The 25,168-nt window shown below is 39.8% G+C and overlaps 2 protein-coding genes across 2 annotated transcripts; both read right to left on the bottom strand.

The window, feature by feature from the left end:
- Window positions 1-5,172: 5,172 nt before the first annotated feature.
- On the bottom strand, window positions 5,173-5,779 carry LOC131968794 (twist-related protein 2-like). Its single transcript, XM_059329819.1, has one exon. It carries the CDS (start codon window positions 5,777-5,779, stop codon window positions 5,207-5,209), a length of 573 nt encoding a protein of 190 aa, XP_059185802.1. The 3' UTR covers window positions 5,173-5,206.
- A 12,728-nt stretch (window positions 5,780-18,507) lies between these two features.
- On the bottom strand, window positions 18,508-24,303 carry slc48a1b (solute carrier family 48 member 1b). The gene is made up of 3 exons (XM_059329396.1): window positions 23,883-24,303; window positions 20,790-20,957; window positions 18,508-19,745 (listed from the first exon to the last, which is right to left on the bottom strand). The coding sequence occupies exons 1-3, from the start codon at window positions 24,010-24,012 to the stop codon at window positions 19,609-19,611; spliced, it is 435 nt and encodes a 144-aa protein (XP_059185379.1). The 5' UTR covers window positions 24,013-24,303; the 3' UTR covers window positions 18,508-19,608.
- Between the last annotated feature and the right edge of the window lie 865 nt (window positions 24,304-25,168).

Genomic DNA, 25,168 nt, shown 5'->3' with positions numbered 1-25,168 from the left:
CAACGCAGGCCAGCTGTTTGTTTGTTTGTTTGTTTGTTTTTGTTTTCATCATTCAAAATGTTCAGCGCTTGACTGTCGCGTCTCCTCACCGGTGTTTCAGAAACACAGAACTGTTAGAGTCAAGCTGCAGGAATACATCTCAGTGTCATGAGTCAAGCACGTGTCCAGAGAAAAAGAAAAAGTGTTTTTTTTTTAAGATTAAAAAACGGGGGGTTGTTCTGCGAGGCTGGAGCACATTTCTGCTTTGAGTGTAGAAAATTTTCCATTTGTCGGTTTTCTGCAGAGATGAGAAACACAGAGATGAGTTAGCACTGTAACACTTTGAAGATAAGAAGACATTTCTGAAACAAAGTCGTGCAAAAGAGAACTTAACGTTGAGGTTATAAAATGTGTCCAAACAAACAAACACTTCTGTTTAGTGGAAAGTGGAAAAATCCCTACAGCTCCTTTAATTTCTCCTCTCTTGTTTTAACAAGCAAACATTTCATCTGGAGCGATCTCAGTTCACCCTAATTACAGTGTGCCTTTCCATGCTTCAAGAAAGACACACAGAGAGAAGAAGAAGAAGTCAGTGAGACAGAGTTTGACGAATGTTTGTGGGTATCAGCCCATCACATGACTTTAATTCTGCCATAAAAGTGTGAATGTGTAAATTGACAAAGGCTTTTCTCTGTCATGTAATGAAACAAAGTGTGGGGAAACCTCTGTCTGGCTGTTCACATTTGCTTTTTTATTATTTTCTCTAAAGTTTATTTTTAAAACTCACATTTAGCTGTCTTTTTATACAATATTTAAAGTTACAATTCTTGAGATTTTAGTGGTCATTGTAAGTTGTTTTTTTTTCACTTAATTTACATGCAGTAATTACCTTTCTATGTTGTAGTTTTTATTGGTGGTGAGTCCGCCACTCTTCCACCAGATTTAGATTACACAATAGATTCACATGAAACAATTGTTGAAGATTTTATGGTGCTTTTTAACTTTTTTTATTTTTAATTTTGCACTTTTTTTACGCTATTAAAGCTCTTATTTCAAATTACGCATAACTCTTTCTGTTACAGTGAATTTCTTTACAGATCTGATGTATTTTGAACGCGACTTATGTGGCGTTTTGTTGCCTGTCCACGTGTCAAACCAGAAGTCATTTCTCCAAGGCTCTCTAGTCCTGCAGCTGTCTGAGCAAGTCCAACACACATGCAACTGCACAAGCACATATGCATGCAGCAGTTAAATGCACACACACACACACACACACACACACACACACACACACACACACACACACACACAACCCTCCCACCTGCGCTCGGCTCACAGTTCAACTCTCTAAAAATAAAGATGACTATCAGAAGCCACAACTTCTGGATGAGATTTTTTGAAACGCAGGACCTTACATCTGGTCCCAGATCAGTGAAAGTCAGTGATTTAATATGCACAGCAGAGCATCCAACAGCTGGTCAGTCCAAACTGTAAAACACACACACTCACACACGGACGCAGCAGAGCCAGGGGTTCCGGCAGAGGAAAGAGCAGTGACAGGCAATTTGATTATAGTATAAACAAAAGGAGAGAGTATTGTTTTTTCCAACTCAAACAGAACAATCCTCTCATTCTGAAAGTCTCGTCCTGAGCCAGACACCCTCATCAAAATGTACAAATCTGTCCGCTGTGTGTTCATATTCGTGTGTGCGTGTGCACGACATAGACTCTCAAGGAAAATATTAAAGTTTCTCCAACACAAATAACAGGGGTACTTGCACTTTTCTTGAAAAGTACAGATGCAAATCAAACCAATTATCTATTTTTCCTTTAAATTAAAACTGTTAGGTGGACAAAATTACAGAAACACCTTCATGAATGAACAACCAGATGAACAGCAACCTTAAATCACTTCACATGGAACATTATATACTTTGATATATTGTCAAGTGTTCCAATTATTTTGTCCACCCCCTATATTTCACCTACCATAGAGGAGATGTGGATTAAGAAAAGCAGGATTTTTAATCTTTCAGAAAACTTAAATAATAATTTTTTAAAAAGGCTGCAACTTCAATATTTGGATGACTTCTTTGATACTTTGGATGTGCTGTGGGTATTTATCTTTAGGAGTGTTACACTGATATTTAATGCATGTATGCACACTGTTTTAAATTTCACCCCCCACACACACACGTATGCATGCACACTCTTGTCTTTGATGCTCCTCGCACTCTTTCTATCCTCATCATCTTCCCTAAACTTAGATGTTCAGGTCAGAGTTTCAGGGCCTAGAATTTTTTTGCCCTTTCTGTGGCGGGCCCCTGCAGAGCTGATGATAACAGGCAGAGCAAGCAAAGTGGTAGGTAATAACTACCGCGTTGCGTTCAAGGACGCTCCGCTAACACGTGCAGGGGCCTTGGCATTCCATCCGCAGCGCTGAGTGGAGCCCTTGACGTCTGCTGCTGAGGCCACTGGAGGTTTAATAATAACGCGGAGAGGAACACCTGCAGCGTGCACATGGCTGGCGCCTTCATGTGTGTGTCTGGATAGTATAATGTACTGTATAAATGCAGCCTGTGCAGTACAGCTTGTAGTATTTGTGAATTTTGCACAGGGAAGGTTTGCAAGGTGTAACTGTGCAAATGCTGTAAGCAGGATACAAAATGACCACCATCCACAATATAAATACACATAAAATATGCAAGTGGCTGGAAGGTTTGCTTTATTCACCTGCCCAAAATCTATAGATGGAAATCTATTGAGGATTCACTCACTATTTGGTCGGTGGAAAAAAAGTTAATTTTGCACCTTGGATCTACGTGTATGTATTCATTTATATGTCTGTTCAAAGATCCGTTTGAAAAGTGTTTACTTTGACCTGTCATCCAGCTGATGTCATCATGGTCTCTGCTTCTTGCTCTTTTTCCATTTAAGTGCTTATCTTCAATGCTGTCATTTTATTTTGAAGGACTTCCTGGCTGCCTTTTTTCTCCAGAAAATGAAATTCTTACAAAACTAAAACCAGGAGATGTGGAGAGATAAAATCCCCGAAACAACATCTGCGAGTGTATTCCTGTTTACCAATCTGCAGATGTGTTCACACACACACACAAACACACACACACACACACACACACACACACGAAGGTAATTAAACCTCACTCCAAACACACACCATTACACATGAACATGCGCTGACACACACACACACACACACACACACACACAGACACACGCACACAGGCCCCGTGTGCCTGACCCTAACCCTGGTACACACACCTTCCTAATACCTCACAACTGTTTCCAATCTAAAGGTTCCTGCTTGTCTGGGCCCCGGCGGGGCCTGATTGCACGATACAAGATCCTGAGGAGAGAGGGCAAGGCTGCAGGGGAGAGAGAGAGAGAGAGAGAGAGAGAGAGAGAGAGAGAGAGAGAGATGTGCCTCCACTTATTTCTCCTCCCTCACTCTCCCTTTTCTTTCCCTCCTTTCATGCTGTACCTGAGCAGGAATCTGGTGTCTGTTAAAATGGTTGAAAAAAAACAGACGCTGTGTGAAGTCGATCCTACAGATTCTGGAGGAAAACATTTGTCTTAAATACATCAGAGGTCTGTCAAACACTGCAGAGTTTAGATTACGAGGACGATAATGTGCTCTTGGTTCAGTTTTAGTCAATAAAGTGAAACAAGCAAGTGCTTAAAATGCTTTCTTTGAAACATTGCATTATGTTTTATGTTAAGTTCTGTTATTAGTTGTGATGTTGTGGTTGGTGTTTGGACAAAATGTATAGACATTTGATTTGTTTTATACAAAAATGTTGATACTTTATCTAATTTTTAAAAGAATATACGCGTTTTATCACATTTCTTCATTTTTTCAATTTTTCTAATTTCATGTGAATCATTTTGTATTGCAATTTTATTTTTAAGAGTCTATACCTGCTTTTTATTTTTTAATTACTGCATTTTTTATTCAATAGTAAAAATCTCTTGTTGCAACAGAAATTACAAAATATTTTGCAGAAACACAACAAACACCTTGATTTTTTAATGCAATTTGAGGTTACATATTTATAAACTAAATCAGTTTTCTGCATCAATGAACAACTAAATTTAGCCAATAATTAATAGCATATTACACTTTACAAAATCAGTAAAAATGAATAAAATAAGTATCTCAGTTTTAATGATTAGTGATCTTTTTTGAATTACAATTGAAGATAATGGATTAAGTTTAAATTTGAACTAAACATATTCACACTGAAACATCAGAATTAGATACATCATTTGTATTATAATATATCTCAGCTGATCTTTTTTCAAAATATTAATATATTCGTTGGAGAACAATTTTTGTAAATTTGCATAACCAGTAAATTTTAAAATAAGAAAAGTTCATGGTGTGTTTGTAGTAATGTAAACAGAGGCCCGATCAGTTTGTGTTGAGTTGTAATTTAATAATTTTAACAGACTATGACACCATTAACATTTCATTATTTATTTATAAATATCTCAATTTATGCTCATTCATAAAAGTGCTTCATAGAACAACTTCGCTTTAAATTCTGAATAAATCTGTGATTAATTCATGTTGCATGTCTCATAATAAGTTTTAAAATAAAAGTTTAGAACCGTTTTTGTCTCGTCTTTGTTTTTTATTTGGTTTTGACCAGCACTTACATTTGTTTTCCCTGTGAGGCTGTGTACTTAGTTTGTGGAGTGCATTTGCGGCAATTATTTGTTAAGCTGATCGACTCCAGATAAAGCACTAAAACACTCATGAGAGGATTTTAAACCTTGAAATAAATACCAGGATATGTGTGCAGAGGACATGGTGAACACAGAAGTGAGTGTACACACGTGCATGTTGGTGTTTGTATGATTTCTGTGTGTGTTTGTATATTTTGTGCATACCTGAGGGGCTGCAGTGGAGCGTCTTGTTGCACTGGACTAAACTGTAGGACAGACAAGGGAGAGCAGTGGAGGTGGAAACAATGGAGGGGAACAAAGCTCCAACTCTGGATGTTAACATTGGTGTAGAGATGGAGTGAACCGTTATGGAGCACACAGACGGAGCAGGAATGTTGCAAAGGTTTGAGATGAAAAGGTTAAGATCAGACCAGGAGGGGAAGAATTCAGAGGTCAGGAAATGGGTGCAAACAGAGACACAGGCGGTGGGGTGGAGATGTGGACACGAGAGGGTTTAGGAGAAAAGTTGGATGGGGTCCTAGTGGCTGGTGGACATGGCCCAGGCCCCCTCCATCCTCCAGACGGAGAAGGCGTAGCTCAGTCTTTCGTGAGCCAGGTAGTTGCAGCTGGCCAGCTTGGCGTCCATCTCGTCGCTCTGCAGCACCTGGTAGAGGAAGTCGATGTAGCGCGAGGCCAGCTTCAGGATCTGGATCTTGCTCAGTTTGTCTGAAGGTAGCGTGGGGATGATTTTGCGTAGAGAAGCAAAGGCGTCGTTCAGCGACTGAGTGCGTTGGCGCTCCCGCACGTTGGCAATGACGCGCTGAGAGTGGAGGTCCTCGAATGGCTGGTCCAGCCTGGGGCCCAGCGACGTGGGCGCCAACGACACCACCGTTGTGGGGCTTTTCTTCACCTTCTTGGGACCGGACGGCAGCAGGCTGGTGGGGCTGCCGGTGCTGCTCTCCTCCGCCTGACCCAGGCTGTCCTTCTTGGGGTAAGGGGAACGTTTTCGATTTCCTGCTTGGAGGCTCTTCTTCGATGCTCTTTCCAGTTCCTCCTCGCTGGCCCCCAGACCTCCTTCGGGGGAGTTGGTGCAGGACACCTCTTCTCTCATCGTACTGTCCACCCCGACCGAAGACAAGACGCTGTGATGCTCTTTTCTCAACAAACTTGAGCTTGTGTAACAAAAGTCTTCTCTCTTGTCAAAGAAGCTCCATCGGATTGGACGTCGCTCTGGCTGTCCTGTTTCCTGGTTACCTTGTTAAACTTCTCACTTTCACATTCCCCTCTCAACCTGGCAGACAGAACAACAACAAACCATCTGACAGGCAGGTCCACCTCCGCCTCTTTTATACCCCAACGCTAACTCGGGGCCTGCGGGCAGTTCTCTTTGGCTGAGCGGACTTCCAGAGGGCGTGGCTCAGCCTGAGCCAGGCAGAGAAGCAGGAAGTGTGCGTTAGCTGGGCGGGCGGTAGAGGAAAGGGGTAAGTGGAGCCCTCAGCCAATAAGAAGCGCTGAGTCTAATGTTGCAGGGATGTCTGAGGCTTTATGGATTCCAGATTTGGGGCTGGAGCGTCAGTCCACATGCACCCTCGTGTCTGCATTCTCGTTCATCAACTCATTAATAATAAATCTAAACCTTTTATTTCAAACAATAAATGTAAACTTTAGCATTGAATGCTTATTATATTGTATTTTTATGAACACATATTATCAACAGCTATTTTCCTACAACATTAAAGCCATCAATCATGTGCATTGAATTTTTCCTTTAACATGAGTTCACACTAACATTTCTGCGCCATGGTTTTTATCAAGTTGATAACCAGAAACTATAAAAACAAATCCGTTAAAGCCACAGGTCACAATGCGGCCCGAGTCAATGAAAATACTGCAGATTAAAAGACTGAAGGAGGATTTATAGGTTCAATAATGCACTTTATGATATGGAATTTATGTTTATAAATGGCACAAATTATACATTTTGCCATGACAGACAGTAAAGTCCTGCAAACCAAAGAAAGGATTTTTCATGAATCTGTTTTGTCCGCAGCAGCTTTAAGTAGATCTGAGAGAAAATATGAGGTTGTGCAAGCACGCATTCTGGAAAAAATCTCACAAGATGAGCCTTTTTTCTGACGTATCATTGTCTCTGTACACACTGATGTACACTGAACTGCTGAAAACTTCTAAAGGCACCGGTCACACCAGTGCTTGGTTTTGAATAGTGACGTCAGCTGCTCTACCTTGGGTTGGGAAGGCAGCACAGACAGGACCCTGAATAACCCCTGACCTCAGTGGCCCAGTGACCTCGATCTGCAGAGGTGAGAGAGCACCTAATTGTGCCATCCATGGCCTCGGGGCAGAGCCGACACATGTTCCACCTCCACACCACAAACCCATCTGGGTCTGCAGCCACTTAAACACATTTTCTACACGTCGGCAGTCATGACACAGCAGACAGCAGGTCTTCTTGGGAGAATGACAGGACGGAGCTCTGGCTAAATGTCAGCCCAATATTTGCAGAACAATTTCAACAAATGACTAAATGTTGTGCAAACCTACCTTTGAATCCAAATCAGTTTCCCAACATTGTGTCCGTTTATACCTTCATGCGTCAGAACTTGAGTGACTCATGAGTGCATCACTGCAGAGAAATCTTGTGGGGAGTTTTCCGCTGCTCTAGGCTGCAGAAATTTGGTACTTTTTGATGACAGCATGCTAATGGTAGCCTTTATATTTCAACACCTCCGAACATTTTTTTTACAAGCATCTTTGATGTTCCCAAAATTCAATCAGCACCCAGAGATGTTCTATAAAGACAAAGATACAAGGGTGTCACTTTGTGTTGAAAAGTGTTAGGGAAATAAGGCCTCAGATCAAAAATGAAAATAAAAAAAATTATCAATCTTGACAATTTTAGTCAATCAGTGGGACAAAAAGAGAAAATAATTGCATAATGGCGTATCAAAAGGTTTTTCCTAGGGATTCACTTTTTTAAAAATGACAGACCATCCACCAGATCATTACCGAATTTCCTGATCATTCAGATAAGAGAAAATAAAGGATTTTTGATTTTGAGGAGAACTGTCCCTTGAAGACTCCTGACTAACATGCTCTCGTTTTTCCCCTTTCGTCATGCATGCAAACCTTTCATGTTAGATTTAATGTTATAGCCTAAGCACCATTATTAGAACAATACAAACATTCAGAACCATCATATAAAAACATGTTTCTTGTTAAAAGTGTTTTGAAATGCTCTTTTTTTATCAGAACAAGCAGGCTTGTTTTTGAGTGCAGCTATTGGTATCAAACAGTTTAAGATAAGATCTATTTCACTTCTAATCTCATTAGAGATCATTTTACTTACACCTTGCTGATGTTATATATGGGCCAGCTTGCTTTTTAGTGCTGCACTATGGAAGAAATTCTGTACATTTCTTTGACGACCCAAATAAAATGTCCTGCTGCAGCCCACATGTGGGTCATGGCCCAGTCTCTGGGAATGATGTGCCTAGGCTACTTTTCCTAGTCCACAATATGAAAATACTCAGCAGGAAATGCAAGACGATGATGACATCCAGAGGATGTCTTCCATGCATTACATCCACAGCTGCAACACCAGGTCTGTCAAACAATGCCAATATCACATCTACAACCCTGACTCCAAAAAGTTGGGATGTTGTGTATACATAATAAAACAGAATGCAATAAGATTTTTTTGACATATATTTATTTGAAAACTGTATCAAGAATTCTAGACAAACACTAAGCGTCCTAACTTCTTTGGAATTGGGTTGTACTAAGTCACTCATTGTTGGTTAACATTTCTTGGTGCATGCTATTTTTCAGGACATTTTTTAACAAGTTCTGGTTTTAAAAAAGTGATGGGGACAAAATCGGCCACTTCAAAAAGTGGTGAGGACATGTCCCCAGTGTAAATGACACCTTTCCACGGAAACAAGACACCCCAAAACTTGTATTTAGTAACAAAAGTTTCCCAAGTTGTAACTAAACCTCATTTCATTCTTGACACGCTGCTTGACAGCTTCTAGCCGACAATTTGGGTGTGATTGCTACGGCGTTTGAAGGACCGTGTGTGCAGAGCGCAGTTCAGAAGATCTTTGATGAGCCTCGTGATTGCACTGGTTTACATTTCATTCAGAGAGGGACGCTGAACGGAAAGTAGCTTGATCCCAGTTGGGTTCAATCAACTTGGAAGAAAAAAAAGAAAGTCATCTGGCCTTCAAAGCAAGGCCATGGACAGAGACAGTGAATTCTATGAGGTTGTATTTACATAACAGGCCAAGTCAACTCCAGGATTAACTGGTATTAGAACTGGGGCTTATTGGGAGCTCTGGTGGAGACAGTGCAGGGACAGGAAAGTCATTGTTGCTCAGGCTAATCTCGGGAGCTGCCGCTTACCTTTAGCGAAAGCGTGGCTCCGTGCCACCATCATGGAAAAAATGAGCTAACGAAGCGAGCAGGCCTACAGGAATGTCGTGGCACGTAGAAGAACAGAAGAGAGGAGAAAAAAAGAGAGAGAATGGGAGAAGAATAAGAAAAGGGGAAAAGAAAAGGAGAAGAAAGGAGAAGGAGACGGGGGAAAAAAGTGAGGCTGTCCAAACAGAACCAGATGCAGGAGTGTGGAGGCTCGTTTGATCTCTGTCCTCATAGGCTGATTGATGTTGCACATTTCATTTCCTTGTCAGAGTCTTGACATAATGTTTCACTAAACACTCAGGCCCTGCTCTCGTCTTCGTTTTATTTCCACAGGGGTCGTAATTAACCCTTTCTAGAGCTGAAAATAGATCATACACATATCAATATATATCAGTATATATAGGCTTACACACACAGGGGGGCTTGGATATCAAAGAAGACCAAAGTATTGTCTGTTTCTGTCTCTACAACATATGGTTTGGTCCTGGTTGAAATACTGCACTGCGGAGCGGCCATGTTGGAACTTTTGAAGTTCTTGGGGGGAAAAAAAAAGTTTCTTTAAGTTCGTAATGCAGTCAATTCAATTACCGTCACACACCAAAAGGCCGAGGCGCTGCGGTGACGTGCTCAGCTGGTAGGAGCACGGCACTGTGACCGATCATAAATGATGTGTTTGGAAATCCACGATGGCTCGACAAAAGGAACTAATCATTAAATTCCTCCTCACCTTCACCCCTGGAGTTTCTTCACCCTCCTGGCTGCCATTATTGATGTTTGCACACAGCACACTGCACCCTCCTCCACCCCTTACCCACCCGTCCACGGCTCCATCCCTCCCGAGGAGCCTATAGTGGCACAAAGGCAGACATCTGGGACCCATTTCCCCCCTGGAGAAGCCCTTCCTGTGGGGTATCCACTTAGAGAGGTTCGGGAGGAGCGGGGTGGGGTGGGAGGGAGGGAGGGGGACTGAAGGGGTGAAGGTGCACGGTATGTGGGGGATGGTGGTGACGGGACTGGGTGGAGTGGAGGGGGGTTAAAGGCTCAAAGTTTGAGCATCAGTGAACACAGAATCATCACCTGCCTTTAGACCAGATTGATTAAACAAATAGTTCAACATATTTGGAAATACAATTATTCACTTTTTTAGCTAGATGATATCATTCTGATGTCTGTGCGCTAAATATGAAGCTGGATTCAGCAGCCAGTTAGCTTAGCTTAGCATAAATAGGGAAACAGCTAGCCTGGCTCTCTCCTGAGGTAGACAACTAGAACCTTTAAAGCTCACTAATTACTTATTCACTGTTTCTGATCCTGGGTTTTACTCAATTACTGTACTCAAGTACAAATTTGAGGTACTTTACTTGAGTATTTTCATTTTATGTAACTTTATACTTCTACTCCACTTAGTTTAGAGGCAGCTATTGTACTTTTTACTCCACTACATTTAGCTGCCTGCTTTAGTTAATTTTCAGGTGAAGATTTAACTTGAATAAAAAAATGTTTGCTATTTTTAACGTGTATTAATATTTGTATTGCTGTATTTTTGTATGAGAGGAAGAGAGACAAACCAGACGAATTCCATTATGTGCACACGTACCTGGCCAATAAAGATGATTCTGATTCTGATACATGATCAATTTAAAATGATTACACTTTTTTATTTTATAAAACAAACCTAATAAAAGTATATTAAGTAGTTAAAGAGAACCCTACCTTGAGATAGTTAAAATGCTGCTTACATAAATGCATCAATAATAATAATAATTGATGTTGAAGATTGATATCATTCTCATGTCTGTGAGTTAAATATGAAGCTGGATTCAGCAGCCCAGCATAGAGACTGGAAACAGAGGGAAATTGCTAGCCTAGCTGTATCTCAAGGTATAAAAGCAGCCTATAAGGACCTCTAAAGACCAATAATTAACACATTTTTGAATCCTGGGTGGATTTTGTTACTTTTAGCCAGGCTAGCTGTTTCCCCTTGTTTACAGTCTTTGTGCTAAGCTAAGCTAAACTTACCAGCTACTGGCTGAAGTTTCGTGTTTACCATACAAATGTGAGCGTGTTATCTATCCAAACCAACTCTAGGCAAGAATGCCAATATGAGCATTTCCCAGAATTCCAAACTATTCCACCAAGTCAAAGATTTCGAATGATAAATCCAGTTTATTTGTAAGAATGTGCCCACAAGGACACAACAATATGTTAATCGAGATTACAAAATATTAGATATTCAGTGATTGAACTAGAGTTTGTGCACTCCAGTGGGCTCCTGGAAAGTTTTCCTATTCAATCATTTTATTAGCAATGATATAAATTTGATTTTGAAATTGATCTACATTTGAAATATCCATATTTAAACATCTCACTTTTTACAAATTAGGACCTTTAAAGGGCAAAACAACCCAGGTCTAAATCTGTTTCTCACGCACTCATGCTGCCGGACATCTGTCAATCAAATATGATCAAAACCACATCCACTTCGTCAAATCTTTTATTCGATTGTTGCTTGTTTACTCATGAATGTTTAATGTTGTTGATAGATACATATAAGTTGTATAATAGGTTTTAGGGGCTTTAAATGGCACGGAAAGAACTGGCACTTCCATCTGCTGATGAAGATGAAGATCATGTGATACAATTGAAAGCTCCAGAACAGCAAATAAATGGGCATTTAATGTGTTTTATCAGATGTTTATGGATACCTTTTACATGTGTGTTTTTCAAATATAAAAGTGCAACTGTGCATTAAAAACACTTCCTTCCCACACTGCGTGCAAGCCTGTATTATTCTTGTTTCGCTGTGACTTATCTTCTCGTATTAGACTGTAATTTATCATAATATTTAGTGCTCAAGCTTCCTTCAAATGTCCCTGCTTTCATGTGTAATTTACCCAATATCCTGCTCTGGCTCTGATTACAGTGTTTAAGTGCTGGGGTTCGTCCACGGCGCATTACAAACAGTCCCAGTGGAGCTCACAGCTGAGCTGGGGATACGGCATGCTGGGCTGAGTTTACGCTGAGCAGCAGGTCAGGCTGGATATAAAGTCTTGTGTTGCTTATTCTGGGACATCCAGGGAAGAAGCAGTGCATGATGGTTACAACCAGACATCCACTGTGTGTAACTGAGACAAACTTCAGTTCCACTTTCTGAGAACGCACTCCTTTTAAAGGGCGCAAAAGCTTTAAAAATCAAATTACAATCCATTTATAAGAACAAATTTGTCATATACTAAAAAAAAAATTCCCTTTGATAATAAAGCCCCTTATAAATAGGTAATAAAAGCTCTTTGTCAAGTAAGTGTCATATGGTTCAGTCACAACCTAGCAGCCCAAAAGTGGTCAGTATTAAAGGCTTATAACAATTCTATAAGGCATTTCTCTGTTATTTAGTACTTGGAAATACACGGTCACCCATAAAGTTGGAATAAAATATTTTTTACCGCTTTCCATGAAATGATTGTGACGGTGTGATTTATTCCTGACAGATAAAGTGTAAATATCTTCTCTAAACTTTATTGATCAATCTCTCCAAACATATCACAATGAAAATAAAACAACAATTAACAGAGGATTGTGTCTGAAAGCAAAATTATTTCAACTTTATGGGCGGCCGTGTAACATATAAAGCCTTTAAAAACGGTCTTTAATTTTTTTTTTTTAAAAAGGTATGTTTCTTTATGGAGATAGTCAGTGTTTCGCACAAAAACATAGATATGGCATGAAACTTTGTGCATGTGTGTGAGTGTGAGGGTTGCATCACATCCATATGTGTAACAGCAGCAGGTCATATGATCTCCATGTGCATGTGACAGTGTGATACAGGTGCAACACAAAACAGCTGGCCAGTAACTTCTGTGTGGATTTAAAGGAATATACCTATGAATTTCCCAAAACTGTTACACAAGACACTGGAGGAAAAAAAGGTTATTTTTTTAAATAACGCTGACTGTGAACAGCCGAGCAGAAAGACGCTGATGCGATCGAGCACTATATATAGAAAATAGTCACATGAAAGTCATTTCCACTGCTGAGTCAGCGATACAAATTCAGTGTTTTAGGTTCACTTTCTTTGTAAACACTAATAAGAGTCCCGGTGAGTCAGCAGATCAGAGCTGACCATGTGGCGGCTCGGGCTGGAAAATCCTGTTCAAGGGTGAACTTCAAGAGCCACAAGACTGTTTTGTACATGGATGCATTATTGCACAACTCCAGGGGCCCAAAGTGTCAGGGGCCTCCCTGACCTTCACCTGAAAAATGTCGCTCGAAGGGAGTCGTGCCATGAAGAGATGCAAAATGATCACAGAGAGATACAAAACAACCAAAAACAGCACAAAATGACCACAAATAGACACACAGTTACTACAGAGAGACACAAATGAACACAGAGACACAAAACATCACACACAAAATGATCACAAAGAGACACAAAAAGAAAAAAATTCACCAAACAGAAAGCTGTGTTTCCTGCTCCTGTGTAGGAGACGTGGTTGGGCCTCATTCATGCCTGTGTCCAGGGGTCCATTGATAATAATCCATGAATTTTTTACAAAATTTGTGCACCTGAACGCTGACAGCATAAAAGTAATGTGATGAGGCTCAGTCACAATATAAAAGCTATATTTTCACATCAATCCACTAACGGATAGAAAAGGAAATCCAAAGCACCAGTAGGTAAATGTAGATCAGATTCTCTCAGGATCTTCTTTTCTTCTGTCTCCGCTGCAGTAACTCAGAATATCTTCACAGTAAGAGGGAACTGAAACACCTTTTGGACTCTCAACAAACTCAGCTCCTTGTACAAAAACGGAAAAACTCAGCCCACAAATCAGTTTGAACATAATGTCTTCAGATAAGGATCCTGTCGGGGCGTCAAACGCTGCTGCCTCCAATCCCACACTTCAAATACTGGTTACTGGAAGTGGTGTCAACCTGGGATCTCTGGGATTAGGCCTCTATCACGCATCCACTCCTGTCAAACTCACAGTGCAGCAACTGTCTGCAAGGTGGAGAGGAATGCTGCGTTTCTACAACAGAGCTATTGCATTAGAAACATCAACAGGGCCAGCATCAAAGGGGCGCGCCTTCACATTGAATCAATCCCCACTTCCATTAGATTAGATGAATTCACCAAAGTTACATTGCGCTAACGTTTCTTTATGGTTTCTCAAATCCCTCGCTCTGGTTCTGGTTCCCCCTGTGAAGCCACTTCAAACAGCCTCTGCCATGGCATATCCCTTTGTGCTCTAAAACAGCAAATATGTGTCTCTCTAAAATGTTTCAGATGCGAGCTTGCAGTGGTCCCAGAGGCAAAGACAGCATCGCACACACAAAACACAGAGTCAGAGGAGGAAAAACACAATAGCTGAGTGTAAAGGTAGGGCATGGTCTGCAGGGAGAGTCTGAATGACTGATGATAGAAGATGATAAAGATAGTATAGAGACGAACAAAAAGGAAAGGAAAAAGCAGATAGTGTGGGAGAAATTCTGCATGAGTAAATCAGAGCGGTAATAAGGAGAGACTGGAGGGGAGGGGGGCTGCAAAGGTCTAGAAACATATGTTTCAGTTTGTAAATAAAACAGTAAATTGCTATGGATATTGCTTAAATATCTGTGGGCTTTGTACCTCGCTTTTGCGGAAGTTCCTCGGAAATCATTCTGGGACTGCCTTCTAAAAATGCCAAAGCGGCTTCTTAATGTCAAAGAGGCCATCTGGTTCTCGACCAATTCAAGATGTTTGCTTTTCATTTAGTGTTTTTCCTCCTGACGCTTCTTTTTTTAGATCAAATGCTTCATTTTTTTGTGTCATTAATACCAATGTTCATATTTCACAATGGAACTGTTAGCCAGCACGCATCACAGACATTAGACTGAATCCCCGCTCACCCTTTTTCACCAGCGGTAAGTAACTAAGTACTTTTACTCAAGTACAATTTGGAGGTACTTTTACTTTACTTGAATTTCCATTTTATGCTACTTTGAACCTCTACCCCACTAGAACTGAGGGGTCTACCCTACTATGTTTGTTAGAAAATTATAGTTACGACTCTAAAAATGGAAATCTTACACTCAACACATATGATAAACCTATAAAATATTTTATAAATTAAACTTCCCAGTAGAACATGAACGCCAACATTAAAATGCTGCTTATGCATCAGTAATAATGATCAAGTAATATACTTACTGACACCTGGCAAGTACTTTTGATACTTTTAATGCATTTTGTTGCTGATACACATGTACTTCCACTGAAGTAAAAATAATGAGTGCAGTACTTTAATGATGAAGATTTTGTGTTATTGCTATTTCAGTAATATATCTCAACACCTCTTTCATCACTGCGTTTGATTAACTGATGATCAGTGGTGGAATGTAACAAAGTACATTTACTCAACTAATTTAGTACTTGTTTTATGCTACTTTACAGTGGTACTCCACTACATCTCAGAGGTAAATTTGTACATTTTACTCCACTGCATTTATCTAACACCTTTATTTACTTAAAGTACACATTTTAAATCAACTAATAAATGATGATATATTATAATAGGTTAACTACTCAGCAGTATATAGAGTCATTAATGTTGCAGCTGGTTAGATGTAGCTCATTTTAAAGCGATGAGCACATTAATGTATCTCTAATTACACTCCAGTAATATAATATACTGCATATAATTCTTAAATTAGCCATTCTGCTTAATGAGGACTTTTACTTATGATACTTGGTGCACACGGTCGCCCATGAAGTTGGAATGATTTGGTTTTCAGACATCATCCTCTGTTCATTGGTAATGTGGTTTCATTTTCATTGTGATATGTTTGGAAGGGATTGATTAATACAGTTTTGAGAAGATATACACTTCTTGATCTGTCAAGAATAAATCATATTGTCGCAATCATTTCATGGAAAGAGGCAAACAATAGTTTATTCAAACTGTATGAGCAACAGTGTATATTGGTGCTAACTCTTAGTACTTTTACTTAAGTAAAAGTTTTGATGCTGCTGCTGCTGATTTAATATTGCAAGTTTTACTTGAGTAAACTTCTCCCACCACTGCCAATGAAACTGCAAATACCCAAAACAGAATCTAAACAAATATTTAAAAGCAGCTAAACTTTTAAGGATGAAAATATTGCTAGACAAGTAAAGATTCTGCTTCAGAAAAAAATGTGAATGCAGAATCTGCACTGTGTTTGCAGTTTATCATCGGGATATATTAAATAATGATATTTAAGTAAAAGTAGCAACATGGTGTAGGAAAACTCTGTTACAAGTAAAAGTCCTGCATTTAAAATGTTTTACTTAAGTAAAAGTACAAAAGTATTAGCATAAAATGTGATGAAAGTACTGAAAGTGCTTGTTATGCTGAACAGCTGTCATTGTCATGGTTATTATACCATAATAACCGCCCATAAAGTTAGAATCATTTTGTTTTCCGACACAATCCTCTGTTAATTATGGTTTCATTTTCATTGTGATACGTTTGGAAGAGATTAATTAATACAGTTTTGAGAAGATATACACTTTATCTGTCAAGAATAAATGACATTGTCAAAATCATTTCATGGAAAGAGGTAAAAAATATTTTATTCCAACTGCATGGGCGACCGTGTATATTAAATGTAAGCAATATTTGAATTTTGCAGTTGGTCACGATGGAGCTAATTTAGCCCTTTTCATACAGTGTTGTTCTATATCAATGCGTCACAGCTTAAAAACACAGATCACATGTTTTGTCTGTAAAATCTGAAAAGTATCTAAATTTGTCAGATACATGTCGTGGAGCAGAGCAAAGTAAAGCATTTCCCGCTGAGATACACTGTTGAAGGAAAAAAATGTTTAAAAAGCATAAAAAAAGAAATACAAGTAAAATCTAGTGCATTTTGATGTGTCAGCGAGTACACATACATAAACATGTCTGAGAGGAGCTGCTCAGAAAGCTGCAGTGCGTTTGAGTCCTTTTCTGACATCATCTGCTGAAAAGGTGTGCATGTGTGCAATACAAAGGAATCATTTCCCCTGTAGGTTGTTTGTTACACAGTTTGATTCAGCTGCTGTTGCTCTGCACTATCTAATTATACAGGATGTTTAGGATAGTTGTGTTATTTGAAAGTATAAACTTTTGTTTCCAGTCCCACCGCACTCTGCCAGACTGCCAGTCAACACTTGAGACAACTTCCTTCCTTGATTTGGGTAGAAAGGAGTCCCATAATTGAATAAAACGAGACCCCTCCCTCTCTTTACATACCACACAAACACATACACACACACACACACCCACACACCCACACACACACACACACACACACACACACACACACACACAGGTTTTACAGGCTGGTGTATAAACTTAATAGGACGCATTTGGTTCCAAAGCCCCCAGCTTGCTCAGTGGAAAGTGAGCCGGATTGTTTTTCAGTTTCTTAATGTCGAAGTTTATAACGGCCAGATAAAAAATGTTGCCATGGTGATTTAACCACAACATCGCAATTACCTTGATGCAATGAGACTCTGGGGGCTTACAAACAAACCAGTGTAATGCAATTAAGATATAAGTACCACAAAAAATGTCCTTAAAACACAGGGGAAGGATGCAGGAAAGCAACAGAGTGAAATAATGATAGTGGCTTTTTAAGGATCAAAGTTACTGATACTTCTAGTAAATAATAAAACACTTTCCTTTACACTTTGAATTAGTTATTTCCTGCAGGATTGAAGGAACGCATTTCTGCAGCAGATATGGCCCAGAAAATGAATAACTTAATGAGTTAGAACGCACCAAACACTGATAGCGCTGTAATATTTCAGTCACATATTTTTCACATCAACTTCAAAGTCCTTCTATCAGGCGGCTGGTTCAACAAAATCATACACTAAAAATTCTCCACCCCCACCCCCCAAACTTTCCCTTTGAGGGGCAAAATAAAAATGTGGATGGATGGAATAATTGCCTGACTTCAAAGTGCAGCTTATTGACCTGCATTTACTGTTGCGATTTCAATGCTGTGGGGTGGTTTTTTTTTTCCTTCTTAAAAAATGTGGCTAGAGTGGGTGGGTGGGAAAAGTGGTTCATTCCTCTCATGGCGCAAATCCCACTCTAATGCCCAACACTGACCCTCCTGACCCGGGTTTAGTAGGAAGAAGGATGTGCAGCACCTTTAATCTGCCGCTGTGACACTTTCTCATGTTACATGAAAGTCACAAGACTCATGTAGGAAAATAATAAAGTGCATTTTTGCTGCTGTAGTTTCTTTGCAAAGCACACAGGAACAAATTCTTTGGAGGAACAGAAAGTGTGAAGAAAACCACATTCCTTCTCACAAAAAAAGAGGAACTGTAATTAGCCAGATATGTCTATTTTGAGATTTCCCTGCAAAACACACCAAAGCACAGAATATGTCAAAAAACATATTTTATTAACATGACTCTGACACGCTCTTATACAAACACACACTCCTGCATTCAGACAAGTGATACATGTGGATACACAATGCACATTGTAATAATGTAGAGATGAAGGAAATACAGCAAAATAATCTCATTAAGCAACAATATAAATGTGATAAATGGTTCAAATGGGGACAATATAAGCACCATGCATGCACATTAGTGGTGTCACTACTGAGTCATGAATTAAAGCCGTAACTGAGGCCCGTGTTCACACTTATGCTTACTTTCGTTTGTCACGTTGATAAAAAATTATACAAAAAAATAATTCTTTACATTAAAAATGCCCCTTCATGGTCCACAAATACATCAAAACCAGGACATGTGGTGCTTATTACATGAAAGCGTTCAGCTGCAGGATTTTGGGTGACCTGCCCTCTGCAAGACCCTGACACTGTGTTCAGGCGGTGCTTGGATGTACATCATGTGTTCACCACACGGTTGATGCATCGTGATGTGCAGACTTTCTGTATGTGCAATTCTTCATCATTCACTGAAGCAGAAAAAATTAAATAGAGGATGTAAGTCGGGATGTGAAGCACACATATTGTACATGGCGTTTAACTGCTGGAAGGATGGCGTTCTCTAGTGGCTGCAGCATGAAACTGCAGCTGATAATTACCACTGAGGAGTGTGTGTGTAGAACAGCCATTCCCTTCACTAAATCATGAAAAACGTTACCATATTTTGGATTCACTTCGTCATGAAGAAGTTGTGCAGATGCATGACTAAGCAGGGTGCTGAGGAAGTGAGAATGTAAAATCTATCAGGGATCATATAAAATAGGGCCGGATTTGTGTGTAAAGTGGCCAAGTCAGCAACAAACCCTGCACACATAATAAAAAAAGGAGGAGAAGGAGGAGGTTTTGGGCCAAGAAGGCCAGGGAGCAACCAGGATCAGGGTGTTTATCCACAACACAAAGTATTTCAGCCTCTCCTCTGGTTCCTCTTCAAATGTCCTCCATTACCTTTGGACTCTCAGGCTGAGAAGGCAGCACAGCGAGTGTACTCCAAAGTCTGTGTAGTCACTGCGGGATGTTCGAGTGCCCTTAGAAGTCACTGAGGATGCTGATGTCGGCGAACTCTTTGCGGTAGCGGTGAGCGGACAAGGTGAGCAGGAAGGACCACTTGAGGCTCATGAAGCTCCACACACACGACAGGTAGAGACTCCGAGGGTCAGTCAGCGCTGTGGGAGGCAGAGACACACACCATGGTCGTTAATCTGCCGCTAGAACAACCTCCACTCTTGGTGTTGGAACACGGGTGCAGGGATTTTGTCCCATTCAGCCGAAAGAGCCACTCATAATAAAACCTGGGCTTGTTCTTATATAAAGAATTGCAATTCAGAAAGCTATAAAAGTGTACACTTTTTGTCAAATTCAGCAAATATCTCCACATGGTTTTCTAGCTGTCTGTTTCTTTGTGCTCTAAAACACCTGGTTCATACACAGTCCTGGCTCTGTAAAGAGAAAACGCATTGGGAGCGGGAGGGGAGGGGTTTAGTTTGGTGTGGGTGTTAAGTTCAAATATCAACAATCATTCTCCAAAATCTCTGACTCCAGCTTTATAGGTCAAACTTAGGAATAAAAGCATTCTTCCCTAAACTTGCTGCAACGTTTGATAATGTGGTCCAAACCATTTGGTTGAAAATGACACAAAAGTATGAAACCTAGGTAGCAATTTTTCATTATTTGTAGCCTGAAGGAACTGCATGTTGCATTTTGTGTACGACAAGTAACACTTTCTAACGTTTTCTTAATCGAAGAACTCTACCACCAAGTCCCCTCAGGCATTCTGGGAAATGCAGTAAATCTGCACATGAAGTAAACCTAAAAGAGTCAGTTTGATGTGGAAACAGACACCAAACTCTGCCTCCAACCCTCATCTGACTCATCAGGTTATCCAGCTTCTCTCAGTTAATATTATTTCATTTTGTCTTGTCCTGCATCTTTTAGCATCTTTTGTTTATTGTGAGTATGTACATTATTGCATGCTAAAATGCTGAAAAGCAGCAGTAAATATATAAAAATATTTAGGCCACTGACGTCCTCCACCAAACTTTCAAATAAGTATTCGAAATTTACACTTGGGGGCAGTTGGTTGTGTGTTTAATGTGAAGGCAAACAGCAGCTGGCCTGATTATACCACACCACAGAACATAAACATGTGAGGTGAAGAACAGAGAGCACGCCTCATTATGTGAGACATGAGAGAGATATAAAGAACTTACACTCCTTTTTGTGGATGGCAACAGACAGGAAGGCGATGAAGGCCACGACTGCTAACAGAGAGAAGACGACCCCCATAAAGAAGAAGAACTTGAGGCCTTTCAGCCAGGTCCTCCAGTAGTCCTGCAGGTACATGATGTGAGTGATCAGGGTCCAAAGCGCCAGCACACCTGAGGGACGAACACAACTGCTGGGTCAGCTTTCACAAGACTAAATCGCCTTTTAGACAGCATTCTGTTTTCACCTAATAGCTACGAAACTTGATATAGGATTTCTTAAGCACACTGTGATGACCCCTGCTCCCACTCCCACTGCAAGTTTTTCCTGTTTCTGTTTTTTTTACTTTTTACTTTATTGCAGGTTATGAAATTACAAATATTAACAGCTTCATCACATATTCAATTCATCCTGCCACATTTATGCATTTTTTACAAGAGGCAATGCCAAAAGAATAAATAAATAAGTAAACGACGACACTCCTTCAACACTCCACGCACCGTTCTAGTTTTCCTGTTTCTGTTTAAGATGCAGTCCGAGAGTCACGAGGATAGGCCACAGTAAAATAAACTCCTGGTTCCTATATAAGGTATGTCAGTTCTCACTTGTTCTCTCCTCCCAGCTAGCAGTATTCAGATTGGTTTTGTTTTGGGTTTGGGTAGTCACTAAACTACAGATTATACTGATTTACATGTCTCACTGTAATTTTTTATATTGTTACCTTCACTTAGAAGATTATGATTTTGGTTCCTTTTGTTCGTTTGTCTGTTTGTCAGCAGGATTATAGAAAAACTAGTACAAGTCCAATTTTCATGATGTAGTGGAAGGGTGTAGCACGGCCAAGGAAGAACCTGTGATCAAATTCGCAGGTAGATACCCAAATTATTTTTCAGTTTTGTTAACATTGTGTGTGTGAGATAGGGTATAGCCATGGCAAAGGTCTGTTCTTTCAGAGTGCCCTATTAGATACCAGCTGTGACAGCGTGTGGCTGGTATTGTTATTGGTATAAGTCTGTGTGTGTGTGTGTGTGTGTGTGTGTGTGTGATAATGGCTTATATAATATATTTTTTCATGTGATAGCATCGTAACCCTGCAAGATGCATTCAAGAACCTGCACTGCACATTGCCCTACAACTTTAAGCCCCTGGCCCAATTTGGCATCGAAGCTAAGACCCTATAAGTTCTGAATATTTTAAACATTAGAACTCTGTTTTTTCATAACAAACCCAAATAATAAGTAGCAAGTAACACTTCATAGTTTTCTTGAATGCACGCAGAAATGTTTTCAAAAACGCTCTGCTGATTAATGACTCAATCTAAGAAAGCAAGTCTCATACATTATAGAAATGAATGGTAACTAGTGGCCGCATCTGAATCTAATGGTTTGCTTGTAAAGTACACAATGTGCTACAACAAGCAGAAGCATCTTTAAAGACAGCACATATAGCTGATGTTAACTGCTCATATGTAACAGCCGTTGAGCTGAGTTTGTATGGTCTTGACCTTATGGTGGTACTGTGAGTGAGTGTGCATTTTCAGACACATCATGACACAGCACATTGCCAATCACTGGGTTAATGAATCACACACTTCTGTCTTCATGTTCCCCTTTTTTTCTTTAAACAGCAACAGTGTTTTGAATCTCTGCCACATGTAAGAGTTCACCAAACTAACAATCCTAACCGAGTCCGATCATGTAACAGGAGGAACTGACAGCAGCTTGTACTTCAGATGGTAGACATGTTGATGTGTGTATGCTATAAAATATTATGTCATGCATCATTAAAGCAGGTATGGAACAGGTTGCAGCCAGTTCCCTTTTGTAAAATGATAATACAGAATGAGGGAGTGTGTCCACGACCAGAAAAATTTATTATTACCACCAATATTTCTTATTGGTGCTAGTGTGTTTGGGAATGGGTTTGACTTCATGAATGCAGGTCACTAATCTGAGTTGTGTGAGAGAATGATGACACTTTCAAAAGAGCCCAGACGATCTTTGGAAACATGTTCTTGGGTACATCCTGTTACCGGATGAGTGCAGAGGTTATAAAGATATGAACTTGTAAACCTTAGCAGCAGTTCAAAGGTCAGATCCAACAAAACTTAACTAACCATTGCATAATAAAATCAGAAGCACACTGAGAAGAGTGCACCAGAAATGGCTCCAGACTCAGTCCTAAAATTGACTTACCATAATACCAAACATTTGTCCTAAATTTTACACATTTTTTTGTTTTCCAAGTAACCAGTGGTGTCCATGTATTTAAGCAAAATATAAAAATCAACTAGTAGATACTTAAAAGTATTGATACCCAACAGCTCATTGAAAGGTTGAGTGGAAAAAATATTATTCAGAACTCTTAAACACTACAACACTCTTCGAAAGTTGTATAAATAAATGAATATTAAAAATAGGCTGTTTTTTATGTGGGTGAAATGAGCAACACACTGATGGTCCTTTAAATATTTTCTGTTTAACATTTTACAACCATTGCCACAATTGTGTCCTCATATGTGGATGAAAATATATGTTTTTTTACATCTATTTTTAAGATTTTGTTGTACTTCAAATTTTCCTTCCCATTGCTCAACTGAATGTTTCACTCTGAAAATCCCAATAAAAAGTTGCAAAAAACAAAAAAATCAGCCACAATGTATCACAAATTGTGTGACCCATGTTTTTATAATACAACACTATAGAATACTTTTATTACTCCTAAAGTGGGCTTTAAATTCCTCAAAGATCAAAAGTAGAGCCTTGTTTACATGACAAGCTGAAATAATTTCCATTAAAAACACTGCAGTATATACTTCCTTGATATTAAAAATAATAATAATAATTTAAATTCACTGCATGACACTGTTTATCAGTTGACATCAGCCCTTCAAACACAGCTCTGACCTGTGATCTCAGTCTAAATAGAGGCTCATTTTGCAATCAGTAAGCAGGACACCTTCAGCCTGAACTGAGGAGGGGGTCACTGGCGATCACATAAAAACGTGCACATGACAGGACACCTGTGGTTAATTGTAACACACGCTATAAATAACAGACTGTTGCGGACAAACAGGGTATTTACAGTGTTTACTGTACCTGACAGTCCTCCCATTGCTGCAGTCCACGGCTGTCTGAACGCGATGTTCCACACCAGAAAGGCAGAAAAGCCCATGAGCAAACCAAACGAGGCATAGCCGATACTGATGTAGGTTTTATTGAAAGCCATTTTCACACAAAAAACTAATGATTAGGTAAGCAGAGACACGAGCCCGAAGAGACGAGAACCGAGTGAGAGTCTGAGCGCGAGCAGCGAGGTGATAATTTCAAAACAACTGCATCCGGTCAATCTGCAAACGAGCCGGAGAGAACAAAATGTGACGAGCTATGGGAGTCCTGCTGACTAATGACCGCTGCCACACACGCGCGCGAGTTGATTGTGAAACATGACAAAGCGTTTCTAGTCGGGATTGCTGTCTTTATTTCTGTCCAGCTGCACACAAAAAAAACATTGCACTACGTCATCTGGTACTGACCAAAGAAACCTTGCAGCTACCTGACATCGTGGGTGGCCACAGCGCCCCCTACAGGAGCACAGGTCAAAGTAAACACGTCAACCTCCACGGGGGTCCTTGTTTTTGAGTTTGAGTTTGAGTTTATTTATTTAAAACAGGGACAATACATATTAATGAACATATACATGTAAATATGCAAGATTATAGCCAACAGCTAATTTCCATCTTTAGTCCCTTTGGTAGGTCGATGTCAATACCATAACCATAACAATAAAATCAATAAAACATCGATAACAAGTTGGCAGCTGGCCTTCATTGCCAGAATGAGCAGGAGGAGAGAAAACGTGTCCTTGAGCACAATAGAACAGAAAAGAAAAAGAGAAGCAAGAACAATGAAAAGTATAGTGGATCATGGAACATACAGGCCAGGGGTCAGGGGTCAGGGGACCAAACGTATTTCACTAGTGTTAAACGCTATGTTTATTATATCAAAGGGTTGATCAAAGTGCAGAGTGCTTAAGTGTTAAAGTGTTAGGTGCGTAATTATATTGCAGATTGCCCGATTGCACTGACATTGGCTTTACCTGTTCTTTATTTGTGGTTCTATTCCACAGGCCTGTATGTTTAAAAATAATGAATCATTTTAATATTTTTCCTTCAAATATACTTATTATGCACTTCCCTTTGACACAAACAAGCCTTCATGTTTGATGGTGACATGTATTGTTATATAAAGAAATAGCTTGTTTTATATGCTGTATGGACTAAACAAACTTTCTGTTTTGTTTTGGAGGTGCTGAGAGGTATAAAGGAACCAAGCAGAACATTTGGATTGAGACTACTAAAGTATTTCAGATGACACAGAGTTAA

The sequence above is a fragment of the Centropristis striata genome, chromosome 3, assembly GCF_030273125.1.
Source record: "Centropristis striata isolate RG_2023a ecotype Rhode Island chromosome 3, C.striata_1.0, whole genome shotgun sequence".
In the NCBI taxonomy this organism is placed as follows: domain Eukaryota; kingdom Metazoa; phylum Chordata; class Actinopteri; order Perciformes; family Serranidae; genus Centropristis; species Centropristis striata.
Note: the sequence above shows the minus strand (reverse complement) of the source record. Positions and strands in the feature narration are given on the sequence as shown.